We start from the raw sequence: 26,109 nt of genomic DNA, 5'->3' as shown, positions 1-26,109 counted from the left end.
TAATTAACCTGGGAATTGGTGATCATAGAGATCACCATCGTGCGCAAACAAGGAATAATACAACCAATTACTATGAAAATAAGTAAAAGCACGATCACGACAGGCATAAACAGTCTAAGCAAAGTCATATACCAAGGGGCCCCGAAAAGCATGACAAAGCTCCACGGCTGATCAGGCTGTCGATCTTTGGCCATGGCATCTCTGAGATCCCTGATAACAGACAAAGCATTAGTCATGTTTATAGAATTTGCTTCTTCAGGTATATACGTACAACAAGTGTCACTCACCATAGCACAAACACCCCCTTGTGGGGCTGTCAAAAGGTCCAAAACCATTCTATTTTGCAGCACCATTTGCCTAATTGTTGAAATTTCGGTGTTTTGCATTTCATCCACTTTCAAACTGGCATTTACGAACACTTGAAATCTGTAATCAATTGTTTCAATTCGTAGCATGTTTTTTGCTACCCCAATTTGCGGAAAAAGAGCTAACATTACCTTAATACCCGTGCTATGGTGTTTGAATTGTTCTGGAACATCAGTTCCCCAGATCGAATCATGGGGCTTAAACGATACTCTTCTCTTCACATGCTGCTCCACTGGACGACTGCTGACGATGAAAGTATTGTCGGTTACAGTAACAGGTGCACACAAACCGTAGGCTCACGGGGGAATAAAAGAATATACTTTCCAACCGCATAATCACCAAAGATGCGAAGATACGGGCAAAACGGTGACATTAGTGTTTAACGGTAGCACATATAAACATCTATCCTCGTCTATAAAACCCAAATTTTGACCCGTACTGTACATTGTAACGCATAATGGTAATCACAACCCGCTCTCGGTCATAACTTGGTATATATGGTTCCAAAAGAGGAACAATCTCTCCTTTCGAAGCATGACAAAAATCCGGAAAATGTTGATCGGATTTATGCAAAGATAATAACAAGTATGTAGCTCTAGCCATTCTCTGTCCGAATACCTTCAAATGCACGTGTTGTTGTGTCACAGAATGAGGCATATAAGAGCATACAAAAAAAATTACTTTTTCTATTTTGCTTAGCAATGAGTGTACCATAACGATACCACGTGTTTGATGATAACGGATTCCAGTCATGTTTTTCGCCTGCAAACGGTTGATATAATACGTCCATGACACCTGGGCTTTGGGCCGTGTTGTCAGGTGCCTCCACCCAGGCTGACAGTCTGATGTGTGGTTTATGGTGGAAAGGCGACATCACGACGCCACAGATGAAATCATGCATATAGTTACGGGAAAACCAATGTGATGTTCGGGAAGCCTTGTCCATGCATTCTGCAACGTTGTGGGTTATGATAGCAAGTTGGATATCTGTCATAATTCCAGTTGGGGGATCCCTAGCTATCTTGACAACAGTTCGCGCTGCTTCTTGGGCACAGCTATCTCGAACCCATTTTGTGTCGGAATTGGTATGGACCTCAACGGAATCCCAACAAGTGGTCCACGCCTTCTCCAACTTGACATGAGCGTACCAAGAACCATGGGGATAATCACTTCCATTTTGTCGTGCTTTATTCACTAGGACGCCAAGGGGAAACGAAACTACTCCTGAAGCATGTAGAGGCAGGCAGGCCACAGGATGTGCCATGTTTGGGCATTTATCTGATGTCGCTGGATAGAATAGTGGAGTTTCGCAGGCGGGAGGAGTGGGGGACTTTACATGTGTCATCTCGATTGCCCCCACGAGTCCGTACAGGAAGATAATGTGAACCCAACTCATAGCTAGTGAGTAGGATCAAAGCTTGCTTCTTCTGTGCGTACGGTTTTGGCACCGCCCGTCTTTCACCTACTCAGGATCCGGTTGGTGAACCATCTTGCAATGACTTTGGTGCACCCAAGTAACTCTTTCGGCGATTTTGATGGCAGTCAGCGTTGTGATCAGCACGGTGAATGGCCCCTCCCACTTTGGTGCAGACCAGGTCTTCCTCTCGATTGCTTGGTCAGCACCTCGTCTCCAGCGCGCAACCTCTTCCTGTGAAGGGAACAAAGAGGACTGCGGCAGAACACATGCAGACTGGACCTCTCTTGTTGTAAACATTTCACACAACCATTTTGCCAACAGAGCACCTGGATCTGATTCATTCTCTTGCCAGGGCACACCTTCCCATAATGGGAGGATGAAAGGTCTGCCATGCAATATCTCGCAAGGCGTTCAGCCGTTATTAGTCGCTGTTATTCTCATATAATTTTACCAAAAACAGACATTCTGGCCATGGTTTGCCAGTTGTCTCCATGGTTTTTCTGAGTCAATTTTCAATTGTACCATTCGTTCTTTCAACTAACTGGGTGGTATGTGCAGTGGTTCTTTAATGTAATACCTAAGTGTTCGGAAATTGTGGTTATTACATCATTAACAAAATGTGGCCCATTATCACTCCAAATTACTCTTTGTATGCCATGTTCCACTTCAAAGGGGTGTGACCCTTGTGGAAATTTTCCTCTTTTTGGTCGTATATTACCTTGTGGATTGTGTTTACAGCATATCAAACAACTCCAACAAAAGCTTTTTGCATATGAGTTGAAACCTCTACTTAAATGGAATACCTTCCCTGCTATAAACACCATCCCTTCTGTTGATACATGTGACCTACCATAGCTCAACCGAGCCACCATAGGAAACCTGTTTCTCGGTAAGCGTGGTTTGTTGTCTATTTTATACAGCCCATCAACTAGCATAGCGCAATCAGCCAGCCACAGATCTTTTTCGGATTTTGCGGCTAACGCTTGCATATCGTCCAAAACTTGCATGGGCACTAATTCACGCGACTCTTGACTCACCAAATTGAAAGCGGTAAGAGCAGCCTTTTTGGCGGCTGCGTCTGTTCCTCCGTTGCCCGTGCTAGTCCTGTCTTTAGCCCTCGTGTGGGCTGCACATTTGCATCCAGCCACACTCTTTGGAAGGAGGATAGCTTTCAACAACCCTCTCAATAAATCAGCATGTTTAACCATCTTCCCGGTTGATGTAGTCATTCCCCTATGGATCCACTGGGCTGCAAAGCAGTGAAGTGTGGAAAACCCATATTGGCTGTCTGTAAAAATCATCACTGTCTTTATTTCTGCCCATTTACACGCTTCAGTCAATGCAACAATTTCTGCCGCTTGTGCTGAATACGTGTTCAGTAATGAACCGTCAGCAATAATTTCGACGTCTATCACAACAGCATAACCCACCCGGTTACCCCCTGCAACTGACTTAGATGCAGAGCCATCAACATACAGGTGGATGCTGTCAGGCAAAGGTGTGTCTTTCAAGTCTGGTCGTGGCTTTCAGTTCTCATTTATTCTGTGAATGGAATGTGGTTCTCCGTCAACAGGTAGAGGTACAAGTGTCGCCGGGTTAATGATATTGCACCTCTCAACGGTTATGTGTGGTTGTTCCAGCAGAGTGGTCATGACAGACAAATGTCGTGCTGGTGACAAGAAAGTCATTTTCGTCCCTGTAATCAATAAGCAACCGAGTGTGGTACCATCAGCGTTGTGGGATGGAAAAGCACAAGTTCAGGTGACGACTGAACAGCCATTGCTGCAGCACACACCGCTCTAACACACGCTGGAAGAGCTGCAGCCACTGGATCCAGTCTTTTAGAATAAAATGCAACTGGTCTCAGTTTTTGTCCATGTTTTTGTAACAAGACTGAAATCATGTATTTGTCTTTGCAGTCAACTGTTTGACAAAATGCTTGTCATAGTCAGGCAAGGCCAAAACACTCGTATTAGCTATCAAATGTTTTGATTCTGTAAAGGCTGCGTTGCCTTCTTCAGTCCACTGAATAGGGTCTTTCAGTGACATTTCGTCTTTGTATATGAGTGTCAATAATGGTTGGGTGACTTGTGCATAATACGGAATCCAAGTTCTGCAGTAATTGCATAGTCCCAAGAATGTCATCATCTGTTTTTTCATTTTGGGTCTGGGGACCTGCAAAATTGCCCGTTTTGTTTTGATTGTCAGCTCTCGTCCTTGTCCTGACAAAACATGTCCTAGAAAAAACAACTTATGTTTGGCAAAACTATAACTTGTACAAAGAAGCTTTGTTACCCGTACTCTCTAGATATTGGAACAAAGCTATTGATAGTCTTGTTCTCGTCTTCAGTCGGTGAACCAATTAAGATGTCGTCAACGTATAAAACAATTTGAGAAGTCTCAGGATGTTTAAAATCAGCAATACATGAAGATATTTCCTGTGAAAAATTTGTGGGGCTATCTGTAAACCCTTATGGCAATATTGTATATGTATATTTCTTTCCATTAAATGTAAATCCGAACCAATGATGTGAATTCTTGTGCAATGGAATAGAGAAAAAAGCATTGCTCAAATCAATTACTGTAAACCATTTTTTGTCAGGTTTTAAACAGTTCAATAATGTGTGTGGGTCTGGTACACACTGAGCACGTGAATGTATGGATTTATTTAACTGTCGCAAATCATGCACCATTCTCCAAACCCCAGATTCAACCTTTGTAACAGGAAATATCGGTGTATTACATTCACAAGTCGGGTCTTCAATCAAAATACCAGCCATATCCCGTATTACAGGAGTGATGCCACTAATAGCATCCTGTTTTAATGGATATTGTTTTAGTCTGGGTCGATAAGTCATTTTAGGCAATACTTCAACTGGTTTTGCTGTTTTAAGTAAGCCCACATCTGTTTTTCCCAATGACCAAAGGGTGGCAGGGATTTCTGGAAAGTCCTCAGCTACTAGAGTGGCCATTAGTCATGATTCTAATGGACTAACCTTTACTGATCTCCCATAGCGTCAACTACGAAGGACTCCAGAAGGTTAACTTTTCTGGGTTTGTACCCTTCTTCTGTTGGTATCAGGGCTATTTGCAGTGGTTGTAAAAGGTCTCTCCCCAACAAATTTATAGGACAATCTCCACTCAAGACCATCGTGACCATGTATGGTGTTAGTCCCTCATCTAATTTTTTTTATTGGCTTAGAAATGGGTAACAATGTAACTTTCCCATCTGCTGATACCACAGAAATTTGTTGTCGACTCGGAGTGACACCTGGAATGGTGTCTCTTAACACTGATCTGCATGCACCACTATCACGAAGAAATTTTACATCCTTTTTTCCTATTTTTAGCCAATAAGGCTTTTCGTATTCTGGCAAAGTCAAGGCAAATACGTTTGTCAAAGCCAAGGTTTCAACTGGGCTCATTGATCCCCCCTCTCCACTGTCGCTACTTTTGTCGTCAGTGTAGAAACGGCGGTCCTGACGTCAATCTAAATGTTTTGTGCTTTGTCCTTCACCATGTCGCGTGTTGTATGTGGGAGGTCTGTAAGATCTCCCACGTTTCTTTTGCAATGTATTTTTTTCCTTTGCAGTTTTGAGCAATATGTTCTACACCAGTGTTTTTCAACCTTTTTCAAGCCAAGGCATATTTCCTCTGTTGAAATTATCTCGGGGCACACCCCCAGCTGAAAATGTGGGGAAAAAAGTATTAACTGTTAATGTATGCTTTTTTCACATTTTTTTATTATATTATTAATAATTAACAATATACCAGCCACAACATACACAAAACACATAATGTGCAACACAATATCACAGGTCCTAACATATTGTTAATAACAATTAAATAAAAAACATAACAATATGTTATACTGGTAATATAAGCTTTTTTTAAACATTGAATAATGATGTTATATTATAACATAGGATTTAACTAAACAAAGAAAAAAGTATTTTATAATCTTTCATATTTATATTTACTCAGTGTGAAACCTGGGCCTGTTTGGACGAACACAGAGCTGATATCCTGATATACACGAAGCTCTTCCTCCACAGCTCTCAGTCTTTCTCTGTCTTTTGTTTTTACTGCAGTCAAGCTTGAAAAGCTCACCTCACACAGATATGTTGTGGAAAATGGGAGCAATGTCAAAATAGCTTTGTTAGCCAGCATGGAGAGCTTTTCACCACAGACCAAGCACAATGGAGTCGGTGCCGCTGCATCTCCGGTAAAAGTAAATCCAAATGAAACATAGCTTTCGTTGTATTGCCTCGCGCCAGAAACCTTGCTCAACGTCACTGTCTTTGCTTTTTTTACCTCCATCCATACTAGGGCCTTCATTTGGGTCCGGGTTTTGTCCTAGGTCCACTTTTGAGTCAGCATTTTTCCTCTTCAAAAACCTCTCGATCTTTCACCGTCGTCCTGCTAGCCACAATCTGCACTTGCCGCGCTATCCATGCGTCACTAATTCGCTTGTCTCAAAGCGAATTAGTGACGCACAACTACCCGCTGTTGCCACCTGCTGGTATGGAAGAGTACTACATGATTACTCTGCACAGGCACACAAATCGGATAATTTCCCGCGGCACACCTGACAATATCTCGCGGCACAGTGGTGTGCTGCGGCACACTGGTTGAAAAACACTGTCCTACACCACCACAGTAGTAGCATCGATCGTTGTACAGCAAAAGTCTCTTTACCCGATCTGGGTACAACATGTCCTCCATTACGTCACCCATGGCACAGGCCATCACTTGTTTGGTCGGCGACCCTACATTTCCCCACTTTTTTCTCACCACGTCTTGGGCATGAATACCCCACTCCATGAGATCGACCAACCTCCCAGATCGGTGTTGAACATAATATTTGCAAATGAAATCCCCAATCTCCGGCGTCAAATTCTGGAGAAATGTTTGCTTAAATTGGTTACCGTATATGGAATCCTCATCGGCAGATTCAGGAATACAGCTTTGGTTTCTGAAAACATTTTCAAGGCGTCCCCTTAAGATGTTTACATCTTCGTCATGTAGCTGTCTACACTGCTGGATCATGCCAAAGTTCTGCGATTCTTTTTTTCCACAATTTCCCGATGTTGTCACACACTGATCTACGTTGGGATGTCACTTCCTCATAAGTCATGTTCTGACCTGTCAACGTTTTCCCAGTATAACACCCTTTCACTCGATTCCAATTATGCCCAAGGCATCTCCTGAGAACATTCAGTGTCTCTTGCCCATTCAGCTGAAATTCTCAAAATTCTCAGTCCAGCTTTCCGCATTCTCAACAAAATCACCTAATCCTTTGCACGCATCAGCCACGTCACTGTCGCACCAGGGCCTATACACAAACATGGTTTTGTCGTGGGAACCTGTAGAATTACGGTTAGCAACTTCAACCATAGGAAAAAATTCACAATCGCTTTCATCATTCACCTTAAAATTATGCAATTGTTCAAATGGATACAATTGTTCAGTACGCCTTGTTTTGCTTCTGATACGTGCGCTAACAATATCACTACCACAAGTAAATTGATCTGCTAAGTCAGGTTGCAATGACTGTGACTCCCCAGAGGGGGTCATGTTGACACGATGTTGAGACACGAAAAAAGATGGCGCCGCGAGTGGCAGCCTCGGACACACGCTCCCTAGTATTGTTCCTGGTTTTGTCATTTTCATTTGTTTTTTGCGACCCCACGCGACTTAGTTACACGAGGGGAGAGTTACTTTACATTGGGGAATCCACTCTTGGACTATTTTCACCGACACAACAAAATCTACAAGGCTTTTCGTGGCTGCTCGCGAGCGGCGCAGCAGCTCTGTACAGAGCTTTGAGACGCTAGCGTGGGAGAGGTAAGTGGCATGCTCGTCAAGTTACGGCAGCATGGATTTCGAACGCCGCTCCCATCGATCCATCTCGCTAATCTGCGCTTACTACCAAACCAGATGGATGAACTTATTACAAAAAACAATAAAACATTTGCACGTTCTGCTGCGCTCTGCTTCACTGAGACCTGGCTCAGTGACCGCCACCCGGATTCCGCGCTACACCTACCCGGCTTCCGTCTCCTCAGAGCCGATCGCGGCACGGAGCAATCAGGGAAATCCAAAGGCGGTGGACTATGCTTCTACATCAACGAAGAATGGTGCACCGATGTCACGATGCTCGATGCACACTGCAGCCCTGGCTTGGAATCGCTGTCTCTCAACTGCAAGCCATTCTACTCGCCACGTGAGTTCGCTTCCTTTATTCTCGTCGCCGTGTACATCGCGCCACAAGCTAATGCTAACGCGTGTATACAAACGCTAGCGGACCATGTAAACAAACTCGAACTAAAATATCCAGAGTCACCCCTGATCATTTTGGCCGATTTTAATCAAATGCGTTTAAACCGTGAACTTCCCAAATATAAGCAGCATATTGACTGTTTCACCAGAGGAGAAAACATTCTAGATCACTGTTACACAGCACTCAAAGGGTCATACCGATCTGTTGCGCATTCAGCATTGGGTCTTTCTGACCACTATTCAATCCACTTGATTCCCACATACAGACAGAAACTCAGATGTGTAAAACCGGTAGTCAAGACTATTAAGAAATGGACTAATGAAGCAAAGTTAGCTCTACAAGAATGCTTAGACTGCACTGATTGGAGCGTTTTGAAACTTCAACTGGCACATTGGATGAATACACAGACACTGTCACATCATACATTAGTGAGGACATGTGTGTAGCAACAAAGTCATTCCGCTCATTCAAAAACAACAAGCCATGGTTCACTCCCAAACTCGGGCAGCTTAGGAAAGAGAAAGAGTCCGCATTTAGAAGCGGCGATCGAGTAGTTTACAAACTCGCCCGCGTTCAATACCATCATCCCAGAACTCCTCATCCCCAAACTTCTCCAGCTTGGTGTGTCCCCTACGATCTGCCAGTGGACCCTCAGCTTCCTGACAGGACGGACACAACAGGTCAGACTGGAAAATATATCATCCTCAACACGAACCACGAGCACTGGAGCCCCACAAGGATGCGTCCTCTCTCCATTGCTCTTCTCTCTCTACACGAAAGACTGCACCTCAACGCACCCAGCTGTCAAATTCATAAAGTTCGCAGACGACACCACGGTCATCGGTCTCATCAAAGACGGCGACGAGTCTGCGTCCCGACAACAAGTAGACCACCTGGAGCTCTGATGCAGCCATCACAACCAGGAGCTGAACACGCTCAAGACAGTAGAGATGATCGTGGATTTCAGGAAACATCTGCCTCGTGTCAACCGTTGAGACCTTTAAGTTCCTGGGAATCACAATCTCCCAGGACATGAAGTGGGAGGTCAACACCAACTCTGTCTTGAGAAAGGCCCAACAGAGAATGTACTTCCTGAGCTGCTAAAGAAGCATGGCCTGCCACAGGAGGTGCTGCAACATTTCTACACGGCTGTCATCGAATCCATCCTGTGTTCTTCCATCACCGTTTGGTTCGGGCCCGCCACAAAAATGGACAAAATCCGACTTCAACGGACAGTTAGGATGGTGGAAAAAATCATTGGCACTGCCCTACCCACTCTCGAGGACTTGCACACTGCAAGAATCCAAACTAGGGCGCAGAAAATCCTACTGGACCCTCCGCACCCTGCCCACCACCTTTTCCAGCTATTCCCCTCAGGCAGGCGCTACCGATCCACACGCACCAAATCCAGCAGAAATTTAAACAGCTTCTTCCCCCAAGCCATTAACTCTTTGAACTCTTTCAGCAGTAGCCCAAATGGAACTGTATAGTGCCACTTAGCAATTTTTTGATGATACTAGTGCAGCATGTTCTACCGGAAACAAATTGCTTGTGTGTTCTACATACTTGGCAATAAAGATGATTCTGATTCTGATGTTGCTGGTTTGTACAGGGCACAGCTGGAGTCACCACAGGGGGGGGGGGGGCTACCTGCTCCCCCCTGGTGGAGGAGTTGGTCTCCCTCCCCTTCAGGGCAGAGAAGGAGGGGGAGGAGGAGGGGTGGGCTGGGCTGCATGCTCTCCAGGCCAGTCCACAGCCCCTCCCCCAGGCCCGTCATGGGGGCGCTCTCTTGCCTGTAAAAATTGCATCTTTTCTGCCGCCATGCGATCTTTTCTCTGACGACGTGCAATAGTTTCATCGTCAGAGCTCACTTTTGAAGACATCGCAGCAATTATAGCTCTCTCCTCTTTTTTCACCCGTTTTACTTCAAGCTCATTTTCTCTTTTCCGCGCTTATTCAAGCCATGTTTCACACGTCAAAATTTTTGCACGAATCTAGTAGAGGCTTGTAGAGGCCTGCCAACCGCAGATGCCTCTTGGAGTTTCAATCGAAGCATAATATCTTTCAATGGTTGAACTTGCAAAGCATCAGAAAACTCGCCATATTCCATCCATTTATCACAATAAATCTCACTCCCTGGGAACTTCTTAGCATAAATTCAGTATCCCGATGGGTTGGGGTTTGAGAAAAAATTGCACCCATTGTATCAAATCACCCACAAATTCTACCAATAATCCGCTCCTGTTCCTTTGTCTCAGCGAAGCTCACCCCCAGGGCACCCCCACTGTGTCAGCTCAAAGACAAAGAACAACCTCCCATTGTCTCCGCTCAAGCAACGCGCGCACATACACACGCACACAATGCACGCATACAAACGGCTCAAATGGCTACAACACCCGACCCCACTTTGTTCAAGAATTCTCCTCCACACAAAGAAACCTCTTCGGCTCACCACTTAGCATTAATATCACGGAAAATCCACGATCTATTGCAGCTGCAATTAAACAAAAAATAACACTTTAATCGTCCAGATCAAGATTAAGAAATCAATCTCTCGCTGGCCCTTGCACGTAATTCCCGGTTTTATAACTATTCCGTGGTTTGACCAGTGTGCGGCAGCAGACGTCGTAATCCGTAAAGGCCTTAACGAGTCACACGTAGAAACTCCACGTCTGGGCTCGGATAAAAACGGTCCGCTTGACCAATTTCCTCTGCACTACAAGCCCACCGAAAAAAATCTAAAATACAGTGAGACCTTGGCTTACGAACTTAATTGGTTCCCAGACAGTGTAAGGCGAAAAGTGTGTATCCCAAATAAGTTTTCCCACAGGAAAGCATTAAAATGAGAATAATCCGTTCCCAGGTCTCCATAAAATATAATTGTCAACTAAATAAACATTAAAACTACACACAACATACCTTATTCTATGTATAATAAATGTGCTATTGTATTGTAATGAAAGAAATACACTGCAGTGTATAATAAAGTCACTTTATTTACATTTGTGATGGTCGTTGATGGCTCTTAATTGGCACCTGTTGCTTTTTCAACAGTAGTCAAAATGGAACTGTATAGTGCCACTTAGCAGTTTTTTTGACGACGATACTAGTGCAGCGTGTTCTACCGGAAACAAATTCCTTGTGTGTTCTACATACTTGGCAATAAAGATGATTCTGATTCTGATTTTTGACTTGTAAGGTCTTACGAAACTGAGGCATCACATTATCATTCATCTTGTTGATGATTCTCATAGCCGCAGTCTTTTCCGCATGGAACTGTTCAATAAAAGCCTGCACATCATTCCACTTAGCAAATCAAATCCTGTGTGTTGAGGACCTCATTATGGTCAGCAACAAGCTCCTCGATGTCATCTGCATCCACTTCGCATCCCATGTTCTGTCCAATGGAAACGATGTCGTCCAAAACAACAGAGTCATGAGGATCAAGTCCTTCAAAGTCCCTTTCAAGGATGCATGCGGGCCACAAATTCTTCCATGCTGCTTTCAAGGTTCGAAGGGTAACATGCAAATCCTTTTCTATCAGCTGAACACAATGATACACATGGAAATGGGCTTAGCATATCTGCTAAGTGGCTAAATCAGATAAACGCACACCTCGTTCGTGTTTCTCAATGATCTCCTTCTTCTACTCGACTGTAATTTTGTTTTATGTCTTCTTAGGCTGAACACGAGCCTGTGGTGTCTTTTACTGTCCCAAAAAAGCAAAAGTATCTGTAAAAAAACTCCTTGGAGGCGATCAACGTGTGTGTCTCTCTCTCTCTCTCTGTGTGTCTCTCTCCCTCTCCCCATCCTCTCTCTCTCTCTCTCTCTCTCTCTCTCTCTCTCTCTCTCTCTCTCTGTCTCTCGCTCGCTCTGGATCGACGTGTGCATTCAGAGAAAGGGGGTGTGGAAAGGCAGGCCGGCTGGGGCGCTGTGAAGATTACTCCGCCAGCCGTGGTGGGGGGTGTGTATCGCGAAAGTAGTGCGTAATCCAAGGTTTAATTTTCATAAATTTAACGTTCGAAAACCGAAAAGTTCGCCCCACTGTACATTCATTCAAAATAGCTGCATGCTGGTGTCACCCACCTGTAAAACTCCGTTGAACTCGTATCGTGCGGCCAAGACAGGGAGAAGGAGAAAGGCCCACCACGCCAAGGGGAAGAAGTCTTTTCAATTTTCTACTTTCTAATTTTCTAAACCTTAAAACTACACAAAATATACCTTATTATATATAATGAATGTGCTATAGTATTATGATTAAAGAAATAAACAATAAAGTCATTTTATTCACCTTTGTGATGTCGTTAATGGCTTGATGGAATTGAGTGTCCTGTTTCCTCAGCATTAAATACTTGATGAGGAACATAGGCTTCTTTCACCCTCTCGAGGAATTATCCTTTGTCGGTGCTTTCTCTGTGATAATTGTATCTAGTTCATCAATTGTGATCTGTTTAGCTGGATTAATATCTTTTTGCATCAAGTGTACAGATGACTTGTGCATGGGATATTTAACCTTCCAATCTACACTCTGCTTTTGAACTATGAAAGTTGAAATGGGTCCAAATTTCACTGATTTCTATCCATTTTTTCACCATTTTACGTGATTTCCCCCCCTTTTCTTGTTTCAAGCTCTGTCCTCTCCCTTTCATGTGTGTGTGTTTATCTCTCTCTCTGTCTGTCTGTCTCTTTAATGTTTAATTCCCCCCATCACACTGCTGAGTTCTTGACCAATCACGTGGCTTTAACCAAAGACGCCATTTTGTTTTTTGGAGAATGGCCTCACTCTCTCTGTCTGTAACCCGATCCCCCGGGGGCGGGGAATAGAGGACAAAAAAAGTCAGCTGCCATTTCCTTGTTTGGAGAACGGGCTCATTCACGGACGACACATCACTCATTGTTGCAGCTCCGTGTGTATCCCGAAAAATAGTTCGTATGCCAAGGGGTTCGTAAACCGAGGTCCCACTGTACTTTATTCTTGTAAACAACAGAAGGACATGTCTGGTCGAAGTAGGAAAGCCAAAAGAGAAACGGCCGCCCCATTCACCTAGTTTTATCATCCAGCAGTGATGACATCATCTCGACCGGGCCTATCAGCAACGGAGGGTGTGACATGGTATTAGACTGAAAATAAATGTTACAGTACACCCTACAGATACACAAAGTTATCTAATAAACTACATACATCCATATAGACTAAACTAGACATGAAATAACATAGGATGTTTACGGATGTATATAAAAAACATTCTATCAAAAACAAGGTATATTTTGAGTAGTTTTAAGGCTTATTTAGTTGAAAATGATGTTTTATGGGGACCTGGGAACTGATTATTCTCATTTTAATGGTTTCTTATGCGAAACAAATGTTTGGCAGACGAACTTTTCGCCTTACACACGCTTTCTGGGAACCAATTAAGTAAACTGTAAGCTGAGGCGTCTGTGTAAGCTCTCAATCGTACAGGAGTGGTCCATCGATGAAAAGGTTTCTTCAGCCGTCATCTGTGCTTCTTTTCATTGTAAGATAAGGTATCTCTGTATCAGGCACACAACATTATAAGGCGCTACAATCCCATCTCAAAACCCACCTATTTAAAATTGCGTTTTCTGTGTAGCTCTATCACTTGCTTCTATTTATATTTGTATTTTATTGTCTTCTATTTGTAAAATTATTTTATTTATTATAGTCTCTATGCTTGTCTGTGACTGTCAAGTGTCTTTGAGAGCTATGAAAGGCGCATAAAATAAAATGTATTATTATTATTATTATTATTATTAATATATTATTATTACAGTAGATAGCACTACTTCTACAGGGCGAAATGGAGTCTGTGGCTGCTGACAGTCGTTGCGAGACCCGTTGTGGCTCAGTATGACTTCATATAAGGCGCACGCACCTCTGTATAAGGCGCAGGGTCATCTTTCATCAAGGCTTTTGGGTGCGCCTTATACACCGGAAAATGTGGTACACTCTAAATAAAAGCATCCATCCATCATGTCATTATCAGTGCATTAAGATAAATCACCTCCTTTCTTTGGTGATAATCATCAGGTATTTCTGGCACAAAATTCAAGACCTATTTGTGGCTGTCATGCGTTTTTCCAGGTTGGGTAACAGGTTTGACCACGGAGCCACAAAAGGCTAATTTCGGTGCTGTCGACGAGGTCAGGATGAGTAAAGAGGTTCAGTCAAAAGTGGAAGGCCTCAGGTAAACGCCACCATTGATCACTTCGGTCTCTCGAGCGAGATGTGGAAACGTCAGGCATATTTTCTCCACAGGGCCGAACTGGAGCAGCTGCAGGTCAAAGTTCAGCTGGGCCGCGAGCAATACCAGCAGACATCACTGTCCAAGACTGCCGTCTCCGTAGTCCCTGCCTTCAGCATCAACGATAGATTTACGCTGTGCCAGGCCGATGCCAGCTACAACTTGACACTGGAGGTGCAGACGGCCATTGACAACCTTCTGCTCCAGGTATCTGCTTTCATTTTCATTTCAAGGGGACATGTTGGGCTTTTTGTTTTCTCAAAACGAGTACAGTGGTACTCCACACCAATTGGGGCCATTTGCAATTGTTTTTGTCTTGTAATATCGCAAAAAAATGTACCTTATGAGTGTGACGTACTAGGAGCAACGCCTCACAGATATTGAGCACTTTTTCTAATCGGAAGCCAAGCTACTCCTCGAATTTCTGTAAAATTGAATCATAAAAAGAGACATATACACAAAATGAGAAGGTTTCTTCAGCCGTCATCTGTACTTTTTTGAAGGTGTCGGACGTTTCGCCTCCTATCCAAGAGGCTTCGTCAGCGAACTAAAGTCTGACTGGTCGTATCGGCCCTATTTATATATCCCTAATGTCCAGACATGGCGGCGCCGGACACAGCTATGATAGGTCCCTACTCTCAGGTTGGGGGGAGCAGGGGACCACTCCGTGTGGCCCCACTGATTGTTCCTACATTCCTGACTAACGACTGGCCTATTTGCCCCACTCCCTCCGGGATCACCTCATCAGCATTACGAATGTTGCCTAACCTGTTTTGCCTTAGCAGGCTATTGTATGAACGATCCAAATTGAACCTCACCCCACCAGACCGGTTTAATGAAGGATTTAGTTGTTTTATGAGAATCGCTTCTTTTACTCCCCTTTCAAACCATCTCTGTTCTTTTGCTAAGATTTTAACCTCATTGTCGTCAAATGAGTGGTTGCAAGCTTTTAGGTGCAAATGTACTGCCGATTGAGGCCCACTATTATTATCCCTGCAATGTTGATAGTCTTTTTTTGAGAATTTGTTGAGTCTCCCCAATGTACTGCTCTTTACAATTTTCATTCTTACGATGTAGTGAATAAACTACATTACTTTGTTTTTCATTTGGCAGCCTATCTTTTGGATGCACTAATTTTTGCCATAACGTGTTTATCGGTTTGAAATAGGTAGGAATTTTGTGTTGCCAAAGGACTCTTAGTAGTTTTTCAGAAACTCCTGCAACGTAAGGTAGTGCTACTCCTCTCCTTTTTGTATCTTGAGATTTTTTTGGTTTCATTCCCTATTCTTTCTTTCTGACATTTGAATGACCACTAAGGGTACCCACAGTTAGTGAGTGCTCTCCTGATCAGTCATTCTTACAATGTATTGAATAAACTACATTACTTTGTTTTTCATTTGGCAGCCTATCTTTTGGATGCACTAATTTTTGCCTTAACGTGTTTATCGGTTTGAAATAGGTGGGAATTTTGTGTTGCCAAAGGAATCTTTGTAGTTTTTCAGAAACTCCTGCAACGTAAGGTAGTGCTACTGCTCTCCTTTTTGTATCTTGAGATTTTTTTGTTTCATTCCCTATTCTTTCTTTCTGACATTTGAATGACCACTGAGGGTACCCACAGTTAGTGAGTGCTCTCCTGATGTGTGCTTTATGTCATACATATTAGCATATTTGACAATAAAGCTGACTTTGACTTTGATATGTTTAGACTCCTTTTCTCTACCTTCAATGCTTGTTGGTATTAGTTTAGCCCGATGCGGGAGGGTTCTGATAACTCCTAGTTTGTGTTGTAAAGGGTGGTTAGAATCAAAAAGTAAGTATTGGTCAATGTGCCTAGCTTCTGTTTTTAGGGCTCTGTCCTCTTTTATAATTACTTTACAATCCAAGAAGGCTAGTTGGTTCTCTTTAATGTCCTCACGAGTAAATTTAATGTTGATGTCTACCGAGTTGAGGTGATCTGTAAAGGATTGAATTTCTTGTTTTTTAATTATGGCAAAAGTATCGTCCACATATCTAAACCAGTGTCTAGGTTTTTGTTGGAATCTAATTCCTGTATCTCTTCTGGTTCGGAGTTCAACGGGGTTTTATGATGAAATACCAGCGGGGACCATAGATGGTGAACAGAAAAGACTACTTTGTTCTCGTAAACAGTAGAAGAACATATCTAGTCGGAGCGGGAAGCCAAGAGCGCAAAGCCCGCCCCTTCAACCTAGTTTTAATCACACAGCAGCGATGACATCATCTCGACCAAGCCTACCAGCAACGGGAAGGGGTTGGGAGAACATTAGACTGAAAATGAATACTTGTTACACCCTACATACGCAACAAGTTAACTAATGAGCTACATACATCCATATAGACTAAACTAAACATGACATAACATAGGATGTTTACGGATGTGTAGAAAAACACTATCATTCCCCCCTGTTGCACATTTAAACATCAGTACATACATTTCCAAAACGATTTTCATGCATGCACGTCATAACGGCACAGGGAACCTTTCTATACCATGGAGAAGGCGAAAAACCTCTGTCATAACTTTACTGCTGTGATATGCAACCTCTCCATTTGTGACAGTCTTAAAGGTAAATCCAATTCAATCAAAATTTTGACGAGGAAAATTCCTTCTCTGCCCTCCGTATTGGCGGGAGCAACCACACTCTGGCCATGGTGTACAATTCCAAGCTACAACACAGGGGTCCCTTCACGCATTTGTTGATACACAACCTTGAGAATTAGTTATCGTTGTAATTAGCGTTACTCAGAAGCATGGAATGGTGCAACCAATGACTAAGAAAATAAGTACAATCACGATTGCGACAGGCACAAACAGTCTAAGCAAAGTCGTATACCAAGGGCCCCCGAAAAGCATGGCAAAGCTCCACGGGTGATCAGGCCGTCGATCTTTGGCCATAGCATCTCTGAGATCCCTGATCAGACAAAGCATTAGTCATGTTTATAGAATTGGCTTCTTCGGGTCTGTACGTACAACAAGTGTCACCCACCATAGCACAGACGCCCTCTTGTGGGGCTGTCAAAAGGTCCAAAACCATTCTATTTTGCAGCACCATTTGTCTATTTGCTGCAATTTCGGTGTTCTGCATTTCATCCACTTTCAAGCTGGCATTTACAAACACTTGAAATCTGTAATCAATTGTTGTAATTCGTAGCATGTTTTTAGCCACTCCAATTTGTGGGAAAAGAGCTAACATTACCTTACTACCCATGCTATAGTGTTTGAATTGTTCTGGAACATCAGTTCCCCAGATCGAATCATGGGGCTTAAACGATACTCTTCTTTTCACATGATGGTGCACTGGACAACTGGTAATGATGAAAGTATTGTCACTTACAGTAACAGGTTCACACAAACCGTAGGCTCCTGGAGGAATAAAAGAATATACTTTCCAACCGCATCACCAAAGATGTGAAGATAAAAGCAAAGCAGTGACATTAGTGTTTAGCGGTAGCACATATAAACATCTATCCTCGTCTATAAAACCCAAATTTTGACCCGTACTGTACATAGTAACGCATACTGGTAATCGCAACCCGCTCTCGGTCATAATCTGGTTTTTAGGTTCCAAAATGGTATCTAAACCTGGAACAATCTCTCCTCTCGAACCATTACGAAGAACCAGAAAATGTTGATCAGGTCTATGCAAAGATATTAACATACAGTAAAGTCTCGTTATATCGATATTCAAGGGAGTCCGAAAAAATATCGATATAACCGGGACTATCGATATATCCGACCCTGTTTGCATGTAATTTTCTCCGTGCGTGCATAGAAATAGTATCGATATAACCGGGACTATCGCTATATCCGATATCGATATAACGAGACTTTACTGTATATGCAGCCCTAGCCATTCTCTTTCCGAATACCTTCAAATGCACGCGTTGTTGTGTCACAGAATGAGGCATATAAGAGCATACAAAACAATTACTTTTCCTATTTTGCTTAGCAATTAGTGTAGCATAACGATACCACGTGTTTGATAACAACGGATTCCAGTCATGTTTTTCTCCTGCAAACGGTTGATATAATGCGTCCATGACACCTGGACATGTCGTTTTGTCAGGTGCTTCCACCAAGGCTGACAGTCTGATGTGTGGTTTATGGTGGAAATGCGATGTCACGACTGGTGATGCCACAGATGACATCGTGCATATAGTTACGGGAAAACCAATGTGATTTTCACGAAACTCAGGAAAGAGTCTCAAGTCCATGCATCCTGCAACATCGTGGGTTACGATAGCAAGTTGGATATCTGTCATTGTGCCAGTTCCAGTTCCCAACCAGTTCCCCCGAGCTATCTTGATGACAGTTCGTTTTGCTTCTTGGGCACAGCTATCTCGAATCCAGTTTGTGTTGGGCTTGGAATGGACCACAACGGAATCCCAACCAGTGGTCCAAGCCTTCCCCAACTTGATATGAGCGTACCAAGAATCTTGAGGATAATCAGTTCCATTTTGTCGTGCTTTGTTCACGAGGATGCTAAGGGAAAATGCGACTATTCCTGCAGCCTGTAGTGGAAAGCAGGCTACAGGATGTGCCATGTCTGGGCACTTATATCACGTCGTTGGATATAATAGTGGAACTTCGCAGGCTGATGGAGTGGGGGGGCTCCACGTGTATCATCTGGGTGCCCCCACAAGTCCGTACGGCAAGATGATGTGGACCAAACCCAGGGCTAGTGAGTAGTTTGGCTCCGTCCGTCTTCCACCTTGATGGCAGTTGGTGTTGTGATCGGCATGGTGAATGGCCCCTCCCACTTCGGTGCAGACCAGGTCTTCCTCTTGATTGCCTTGATCAGCACCTCGTCCCCGGAGCGCAGCCCCTGTTGCTGTGGAGGGAACAAAGAGGACTGCGGCAGTACACATGCTGACTGGACCTCTGTTGTAAACATTTCACACAACCATTTTGCCAACAAAGCACCTGGATCTGATTCATTCTCTTGCCAGGGCACACCTTCCCATAATGGGAGGATGAAAGGTCTGCCATGCAAGATCTCAAAAGGCGTTAAGCCGTTATTAGTGGGCGTTATTCTCATATATAATTTAACCAAAAACACATTCAGGCCATGGTTTGCCTGTTGTTTCCAACGTTTTTCTGAGTGTATTTTTAATTGTCTCAATTGCTAAACGAATCAATTACCACGAAACCGTATTTATAAGAACCACTTGTACTTAGTTCAATGAAATCCATGTGGACCACTTCAAAGGGGTGTGACCCCTTTGGAAATTGTCTTCTTTTTGGTCGTATATTACCCTGTGCATTGTGTTTACAGCATATCAAACAACTCCGACAAATTTTTTTTGCATATGAGTTGAAACCTCTGCTTAAATGGAATACCTTTCCTGCTTTAAACATCATCCCTTCTGTTGATACATGTGACCTACCATGGCTCAACCGAGCCACCATAGGAAACATGTTTCTCGGTAAACATCGTTTATTGTCTATTTTATACAGCCCAACGACTAGCATAGCACCATCGGCCAGCCACAGATCTTTTTACGGATTTTTTGCGGCTAATGCTTGCATATCCTTCAAAACTTGTGTGGGCACTAATTCACGTGTCTCTTGACTTACTAGATTTAAAGCAGTCAGAGCAGCCTTTTTGGCGGCTGCATCTGCTCTCCGTTACCCGTGCTAATCCTGTTTTTAGCCCTTGTGTGCGCTTCACATTTGCATACAGCCACACTTTGTGGAAGGAGGATAGCTTTCAACAAGTCTCTCAATAAGTCTGCATGTTCAACCGTCTTCCCGGTAAATGTAGTCATTCCCCTGCGGTTCCACTGGGCTGCAAAGCAGTGAAGTGTGGAAAACGCATATTGGCTGTCTAAAAATCGTCGCATAGAATGATAGCCAGCTATTTTGTCTAGACAAACAACTGAATTGATAAAAATAAACGTAAAACACTGCTTGCGCTGAATACGTGTTTGGTAATGAACCTGTTGGGTTATTTTTTATCGTTCGCCCTTGGTTCATTGCTTCGACGGGTGTTGATGGAGATCGATGGTTAAATCATCAGGGAGCCAGGACTTGAACAGAAAGTTGATTTAATTTGGAGAGCACGGACGGGGTAGTGTCGCGGAGGAGGGAGCGCATGGCGAGAGAGAGAGAGCTGAACGGGCTGCAGGAGTATTTATGCGGTGCATAGCAATGACGCGACAGGATGTGACGTACTAAAAGTGCGACATCGTGTAAAGGAAGGCAGGATATGACATACGAGGAAGTTCAAAATGTAAACAAAGATTACAGAGCGATGTTTAGAGATGTTTGTATGGCGAATTACCCTAACAGAACCGTCAGCAATAATTTCAACGTCGGTTACAACAGCATAACCCACCCTGTTACCCCCTGCATCTGACCTCGATGCAGAGCCGTCAACATACAGGTGGATGCTGTTAGGTAAAGGTATTGTGATGTCACGAGAGGCTATGTCCTGGAGGGCAAATACATCCCCCTAAGATGGCTCCACCCAGAGAGAGTCTTGGCCCCATCTGGTGGAAGGCAGAAATTAAAACCACACACCTGCAGCTGATCAGGGCGGGATTGGCAGGCAAGGCTCTTAAGGCAGAGAGCCTCTGAGTGTGCAGTTTGGGGAAAGACAAGCTCGATTGCTGTGCTCTGTGAAGAAGTTGATTGCTGCGTGGAACTCATTGCCAATTTGGACCACACAACAGGACACTGGATTTGGACCTTGCTAAGGTGGCTAGGCTACATGAGGAGGACGTCAAGAGGGGTGAGGCCTCGAGACTCTTGGAAAAGAACTCCGTCTTCAGTTTTACCTCAGAAGAGACTTTATTTTGATTTAAGTATTGGAAGAGACACTATTCAAACCTTTGTTGCTTGTGAATCCCCCCTGAAACCTTTGATTAAAACCTTTGTTTGTATCCAAACCTGTCGTCCATTGCACTTCTTGTCCTGTCCCGCTGAGAGCCAGCCTCTCATGATATCACAGTATGTCTTTCAAATCAGGTTGTAGAAATGTCATCATCTTTTTTTTTATGTCCTAGAAATTCAACTTCTTTTTGACAAAACTGTAACTCATCCAAAGAAGTGTTGTTACCTGTACTTTCTAGATTTTGGAACAAAGCGATTGATACAGTCTTGTTTTCGTCTTCAGTCGGTGAGCCATTTAAGACGTCGTCAATGTACAAAAGAATTTGAGAAGTCACAGGATGTTTAAAGTTGGCAATACAGAAGACATTTCTTGTGAAAAAAAATTGGGGTAATGACTAAGTTCCCCCAGCAGAGTGCCACACTATGCCCTTTTTGGAGAAGCACATCTGGACTTCCACAAGCAACAAAGGGTGGGAGGGAGGGCGGGGGACAGAGAGTCGTCGTGGGAGGAAGTGGAGGACCGTGCGCACAGATCCTCCTCTAACCTCTGACCCCCAAGCTCAAACCCCCCAGCCCACAGCCCTTCTTGCTGTGGTTAGTTTTATGTCTGTCCGAGTAATGGCGATTTCAAGACCATGTGCTCCTTTGTTCTTGTAAGGGAGGAGTTTCTTTATCAGCGGCCATTTTTGAAGACATGGCTTTTTCATTTTTCCTAGTTTGCTTAAATTGGTTAACATATACGGAATCCTCATCAGCAGATAAAGGAATACAGCTGTGGTTTCTGAAAACATTTTCAAAGCGTCCTCTGAAAATGTTTACATCTTCGCCACATTGCTGTTTACATTGCTGTCTACATTGCTGGATCATGCCAAAGTTTGGTGATTTTTTTACACAATTTCCTGATGTTCTCACACACAATCTGCGTTAACTCAAACACAAAGAAGACTCCCGCTGTGTCAATGTCCCCAACCAAGATACTCGCTCACATACACACTCAATGTATGCACATAAACACACACGCGCACGCACTCACACACACAAACGGCTCAAATGGCTCCACACCCAACCCCCTTTCTTCAAGACCTTTCTCTCAGACAAAGAAACTTTTGTAGCTCACCACTCAGCACAAATCAGCCAAAATGAATGTATTAATATCACGGAGAATCCTCGATCAATTGCAGCTGCATTTAAATAAAAAAAAAGAACACATAACCCCCTGGGTCAAAATTAATAAAGTTTTCATTTTTTTCCCAGTCCTCACGCAAAAATAAATTCCAGGAGTTCACCCCTCGTGAAGAATCTCTCACTGGAAGATTCCGGTCTTATCTTTCTTCCGCCGGTGCGCGGCATCATCTCGAGTCACGTACGAAACCCCCGTACATCGGCTCAAATTAAGGTGGCCCGCCTTGACCCGACCAAAATTTGATTACCAGCCGCAGATTAACCGTGTATAGAATTACATTTGGCCACAAAGAATTCCACAATACATTCAAACAAAATGGCTGCGTGGTGGCGTCACCCACCTAGAAAACTCGTGAACTCGTTTGTGTGGTCAAGACGGATGAAGAGGGGCCCACCACGCCGAACAGCAGCTACCTTCGGCTCTCGTCATCAGTCAAAAAGCAGGCATCGCCGAAGGAACGACTCCTTCGTCTCTTGTGGGCAATCCACAAGCGGACGCCACCAAAGGAAGGGAACCTTTGTCTCTCGTCAACAGACGCTCGCAGGCGGGCACCCCCAACCGCTCCAGTCCCGAGACCCTTGGCACGGGCGTCTGGCACCAATTTATGTTGGAATCTAATTCCTGTATCTCTTCTGGTTCGGAGTTCAACAGAGTTTTATGATGAAATACCAGCGGGGACCATAGATGGTGAACAGAAAAGACTACTTTATTCTCGTGAACAATAGAAGAACATATTGTGATATCATGAGAGGCTAGCTCTCAGTGGGACGGGACAAGAAGTGCAATGGACGACAGGTTTGGATACAAACAACAGGTTTTAATCAAGGGTTCCAGGGGGAATTCACAAGCAACAAAGGTTCGAATAGTGTCTCTTCCAATACTTGTCAAAATAAAGTCTCTTCTGATACTTAAATCCAAATAAAGTCTCTTCTGCTACTTAAATCCAAATAGTCTCTTCTGAGGTAAAACTGAAGATGGAGTTCTTTACAAGAGTCTCTAGGCCTCACCCCTCTTGACGTCCTAGTCATGTAGCCTAGCCACTTTAGGTAGCTTCAAATCCAGTGTCCAGTCGTGTGGTCCCAACTGGCAATGAGTTCCACGCAGCAATCAACTTCTCCACAGAGCACAGCAATCGAGCTTGTCTTTCCCCAAGCTCCACACTCAGAGGCTCTCTGCCTTAAGAGCCCTGCTTTCCAATCAAGTCCTGATCAGCCGCAGGTGTGTGGGTTCAATTGCTGCCTTCCACCAGGTGGGGCCAAGACGCTCTCTGGGTGGAGCCATCTTAGGGGGATGTATTTGCCCTCCAGGACACAGCCTCTCGTGACTTCACAGCGTCAATCAGTCCAGAATAGTAGTGACATCACAATATCTAGTCGGAGCGGGAAGCCAAGAGCACAAAGCCCGCCCCTTCAACCTAGTTTTAATCACACAGCAGCGATGACATCATCTCGACCAAGCCTACCAGCAACGGGAAGGGGTTGGGAGAACATTAGACTGAAAATGAATACTTGTTACACCCTACATATGCAACAAGTTAACTAATAAGCTACATACATCCATATAGACTAAACTAAACATGAAATAACATAGGATGTTTACGGATGTGTATAAAAACACTCTATCATTTTTGTCCCCGGGAAGGATGTGAGGGCCTGTTTCTCCATCTCTTCCATGTACAGATTAACCACTATGGGTGAAACTGGTGAGCCCATAGCACAACCATGAATTTGTTTGAAATACATAGTATTAAGGCAGATTTCCAATAATTGGCAGATGTGATCCGGTTTAAGTTTGGTTCTTTCATGCAGAGAAATGTCCACCAACAGTCTCGTCCTCACCACAGACTGCTGCTTGGGTTGGGACAGATGTAAAGAGAGAAGTCACATCGTACGATGCCAAAGTTTCCTCAGGTTCCAATAAAAGGTCTTTGATCCTCTCTACAAACGCTGTGGTTTTCTCTACGTGATAATCTGTGTTACCAACCAATGGAGCTGAGATAGTTTTTAAATATTTAGCTACATTGTATGTAGAGGAGTCAATGCTACAAACAATGGGTCTGAGGGGGAACCCTTTTTTATGTATTTTTGGCAGGCCATAGATACATGGAGTGGCCTCTCCCGGGCATAATCTAAAATACATCTGTTTGTCTATATGTTTTCCTTTCTCTAACTTTTGGAGACAGTCTATCATTTCTTTCTTGTATCTATTGGAAGGGTCCCTTTTTAGTTGCTCATAAGTGTTAGAATCACTGATTAACCTATTTATTTTGTCTTCATAATCCAATGTGTTGAGAAGCACTGTGCATCTGCCCTTGTCTGCTGGCAAAATAGTAATATTTTTGTCTTTTTGTAGAGTACTTAACGCCTTTCTCTCTTCTAATGTTATGTTGGACGGAGGTAGTTTGGCACTACTGAGAAGGGCTGATATTTTAATGCGTAGATCATCTGCCTCTGCATACGAAAGTTTGTTATTTTTAATAGCCGATTCAGTCGCTGTGATGTAATCTATTGTAGGTATTGTTTTAGGAGTTACTGAGAAATTTCAACCTTTGGTTAGGACAGCCTTTTCTGTCTCTGAGAGATCTCTGTCTGACAAATTTTTGATCCAATTCTCCCTTGAAATCTGCTCATTCCTAATGTTTCGCGTGTTTACTGGTTTTTCGTGTGTCCGGCACCGCCATGTCTGGACATTAGGGATATATAAATAGAGCCGATATGACCAGTAAGACTTTAGTTCGCTGACAAAGCCTCTTGGATAAGAGGCGAAACGTCCGATACCTTCAAAATAGTACAGATGATGGCTGAAGAAACCTTCTCATCGATGGACCACTCCTGTACGACTGAGAGTTCACACAGACATATACACAAAATGTATTTCTCCCAACTGGTAAAAGTCTAAAGCAACACATTTAAACAGACTATGAAATAAAATACAATACAAATAGGCAACATTATCCTCTTTACCAAAATAAACGATATGATTGAAATATTTGTTTGAATTCAACTGCCCCCTAGTGGCCAAGGCATGTAGCAGAAAGGACTGCATCATGTCAGTATAGTCCCGTATTCAATCATACAAGTCACTCAAGATGCAAAAGGTGTTTAGTTCTTTTGCTCCAGAGGGCTATCTAGCTAGAGAGAGAGAGGGTTAGCTAGCTAGATAGAGAGAGGGCTAGCTAGCTAGATAGAGAGGGCTAGCTAGCAAGAGAGAGTGTGCTAGCGAGCTAGCGAGAGAGGGCTAGCTAGCTAGCTCTCTCTCTCTAGCTAGATAGCCCTCTGGAGCAGCTCCAGGTTAGAGAGAGGGCTAGCTAGCTAGTGAGGGAAGGCTAGCTAGCTAGAGGGATAAAGAGAGAGAGGGTTAGCTAGCTAGACAGATAGAGAGAGGGCTAGCTAGCTAGTAAGATAAAGAGAGTGCTAGCTAGCTAGAGAGAGGGGTGGCTAGCTAGCTAGCACTCTCTTTATCTTACTAGCTAGCTAGCCCTCTCTCTATCTGAGAGAGGGGTGGCTAGCTAGCTAGAGAGCGGGTGGGCTAGCTAACTAGAGAGGGAGATGGCTAGCTAGCTAGCTAGAGAGAGAGAGAGAGAGACAGAGAGAGAGAGAGATAAGCTAGATAGCTAGCTAGATACATAGAATGATAGACAGCTATTTTGTCTAGACAAACAACTGAATTGATAAAAATAAACGTAAAACACTGCGATTGACTGACAACCAATTCAAGGTGTCATCCCAGACTGCCCCAAGACAG

The 26,109-nt window shown here is 43.6% G+C and overlaps 1 protein-coding gene across 9 annotated transcripts in view; it reads left to right on the top strand.

Moving 5' to 3' along the window:
• Window positions 1-26,109, top strand: part of bbs7 (Bardet-Biedl syndrome 7) — a 68,925-nt gene that overhangs the window by 23,136 nt on the left and 19,680 nt on the right. For all 9 annotated transcript variants that reach the window (XR_016114306.1, XM_088991052.1, XM_088991056.1 and 6 more), the window contains 2 exons: window positions 14,170-14,272; window positions 14,344-14,536. Coding sequence is in view for 8 of the 9 variants with exons in the window: in XM_088991052.1 (XP_088847178.1) it covers window positions 14,170-14,272; window positions 14,344-14,536 (296 nt within the window). In the remaining variant the exon portion in view is untranslated. The remainder of the gene's footprint in view (window positions 1-14,169; window positions 14,273-14,343; window positions 14,537-26,109) is intronic.

This window comes from Hippocampus bargibanti, linkage group LG02, assembly GCF_051943395.1.
Source record: "Hippocampus bargibanti isolate YZ-2025 linkage group LG02, ASM5194339v1, whole genome shotgun sequence".
Classification (NCBI taxonomy): Eukaryota; Metazoa; Chordata; class Actinopteri; order Syngnathiformes; family Syngnathidae; genus Hippocampus; species Hippocampus bargibanti.
Note: the sequence above shows the minus strand (reverse complement) of the source record. Positions and strands in the feature narration are given on the sequence as shown.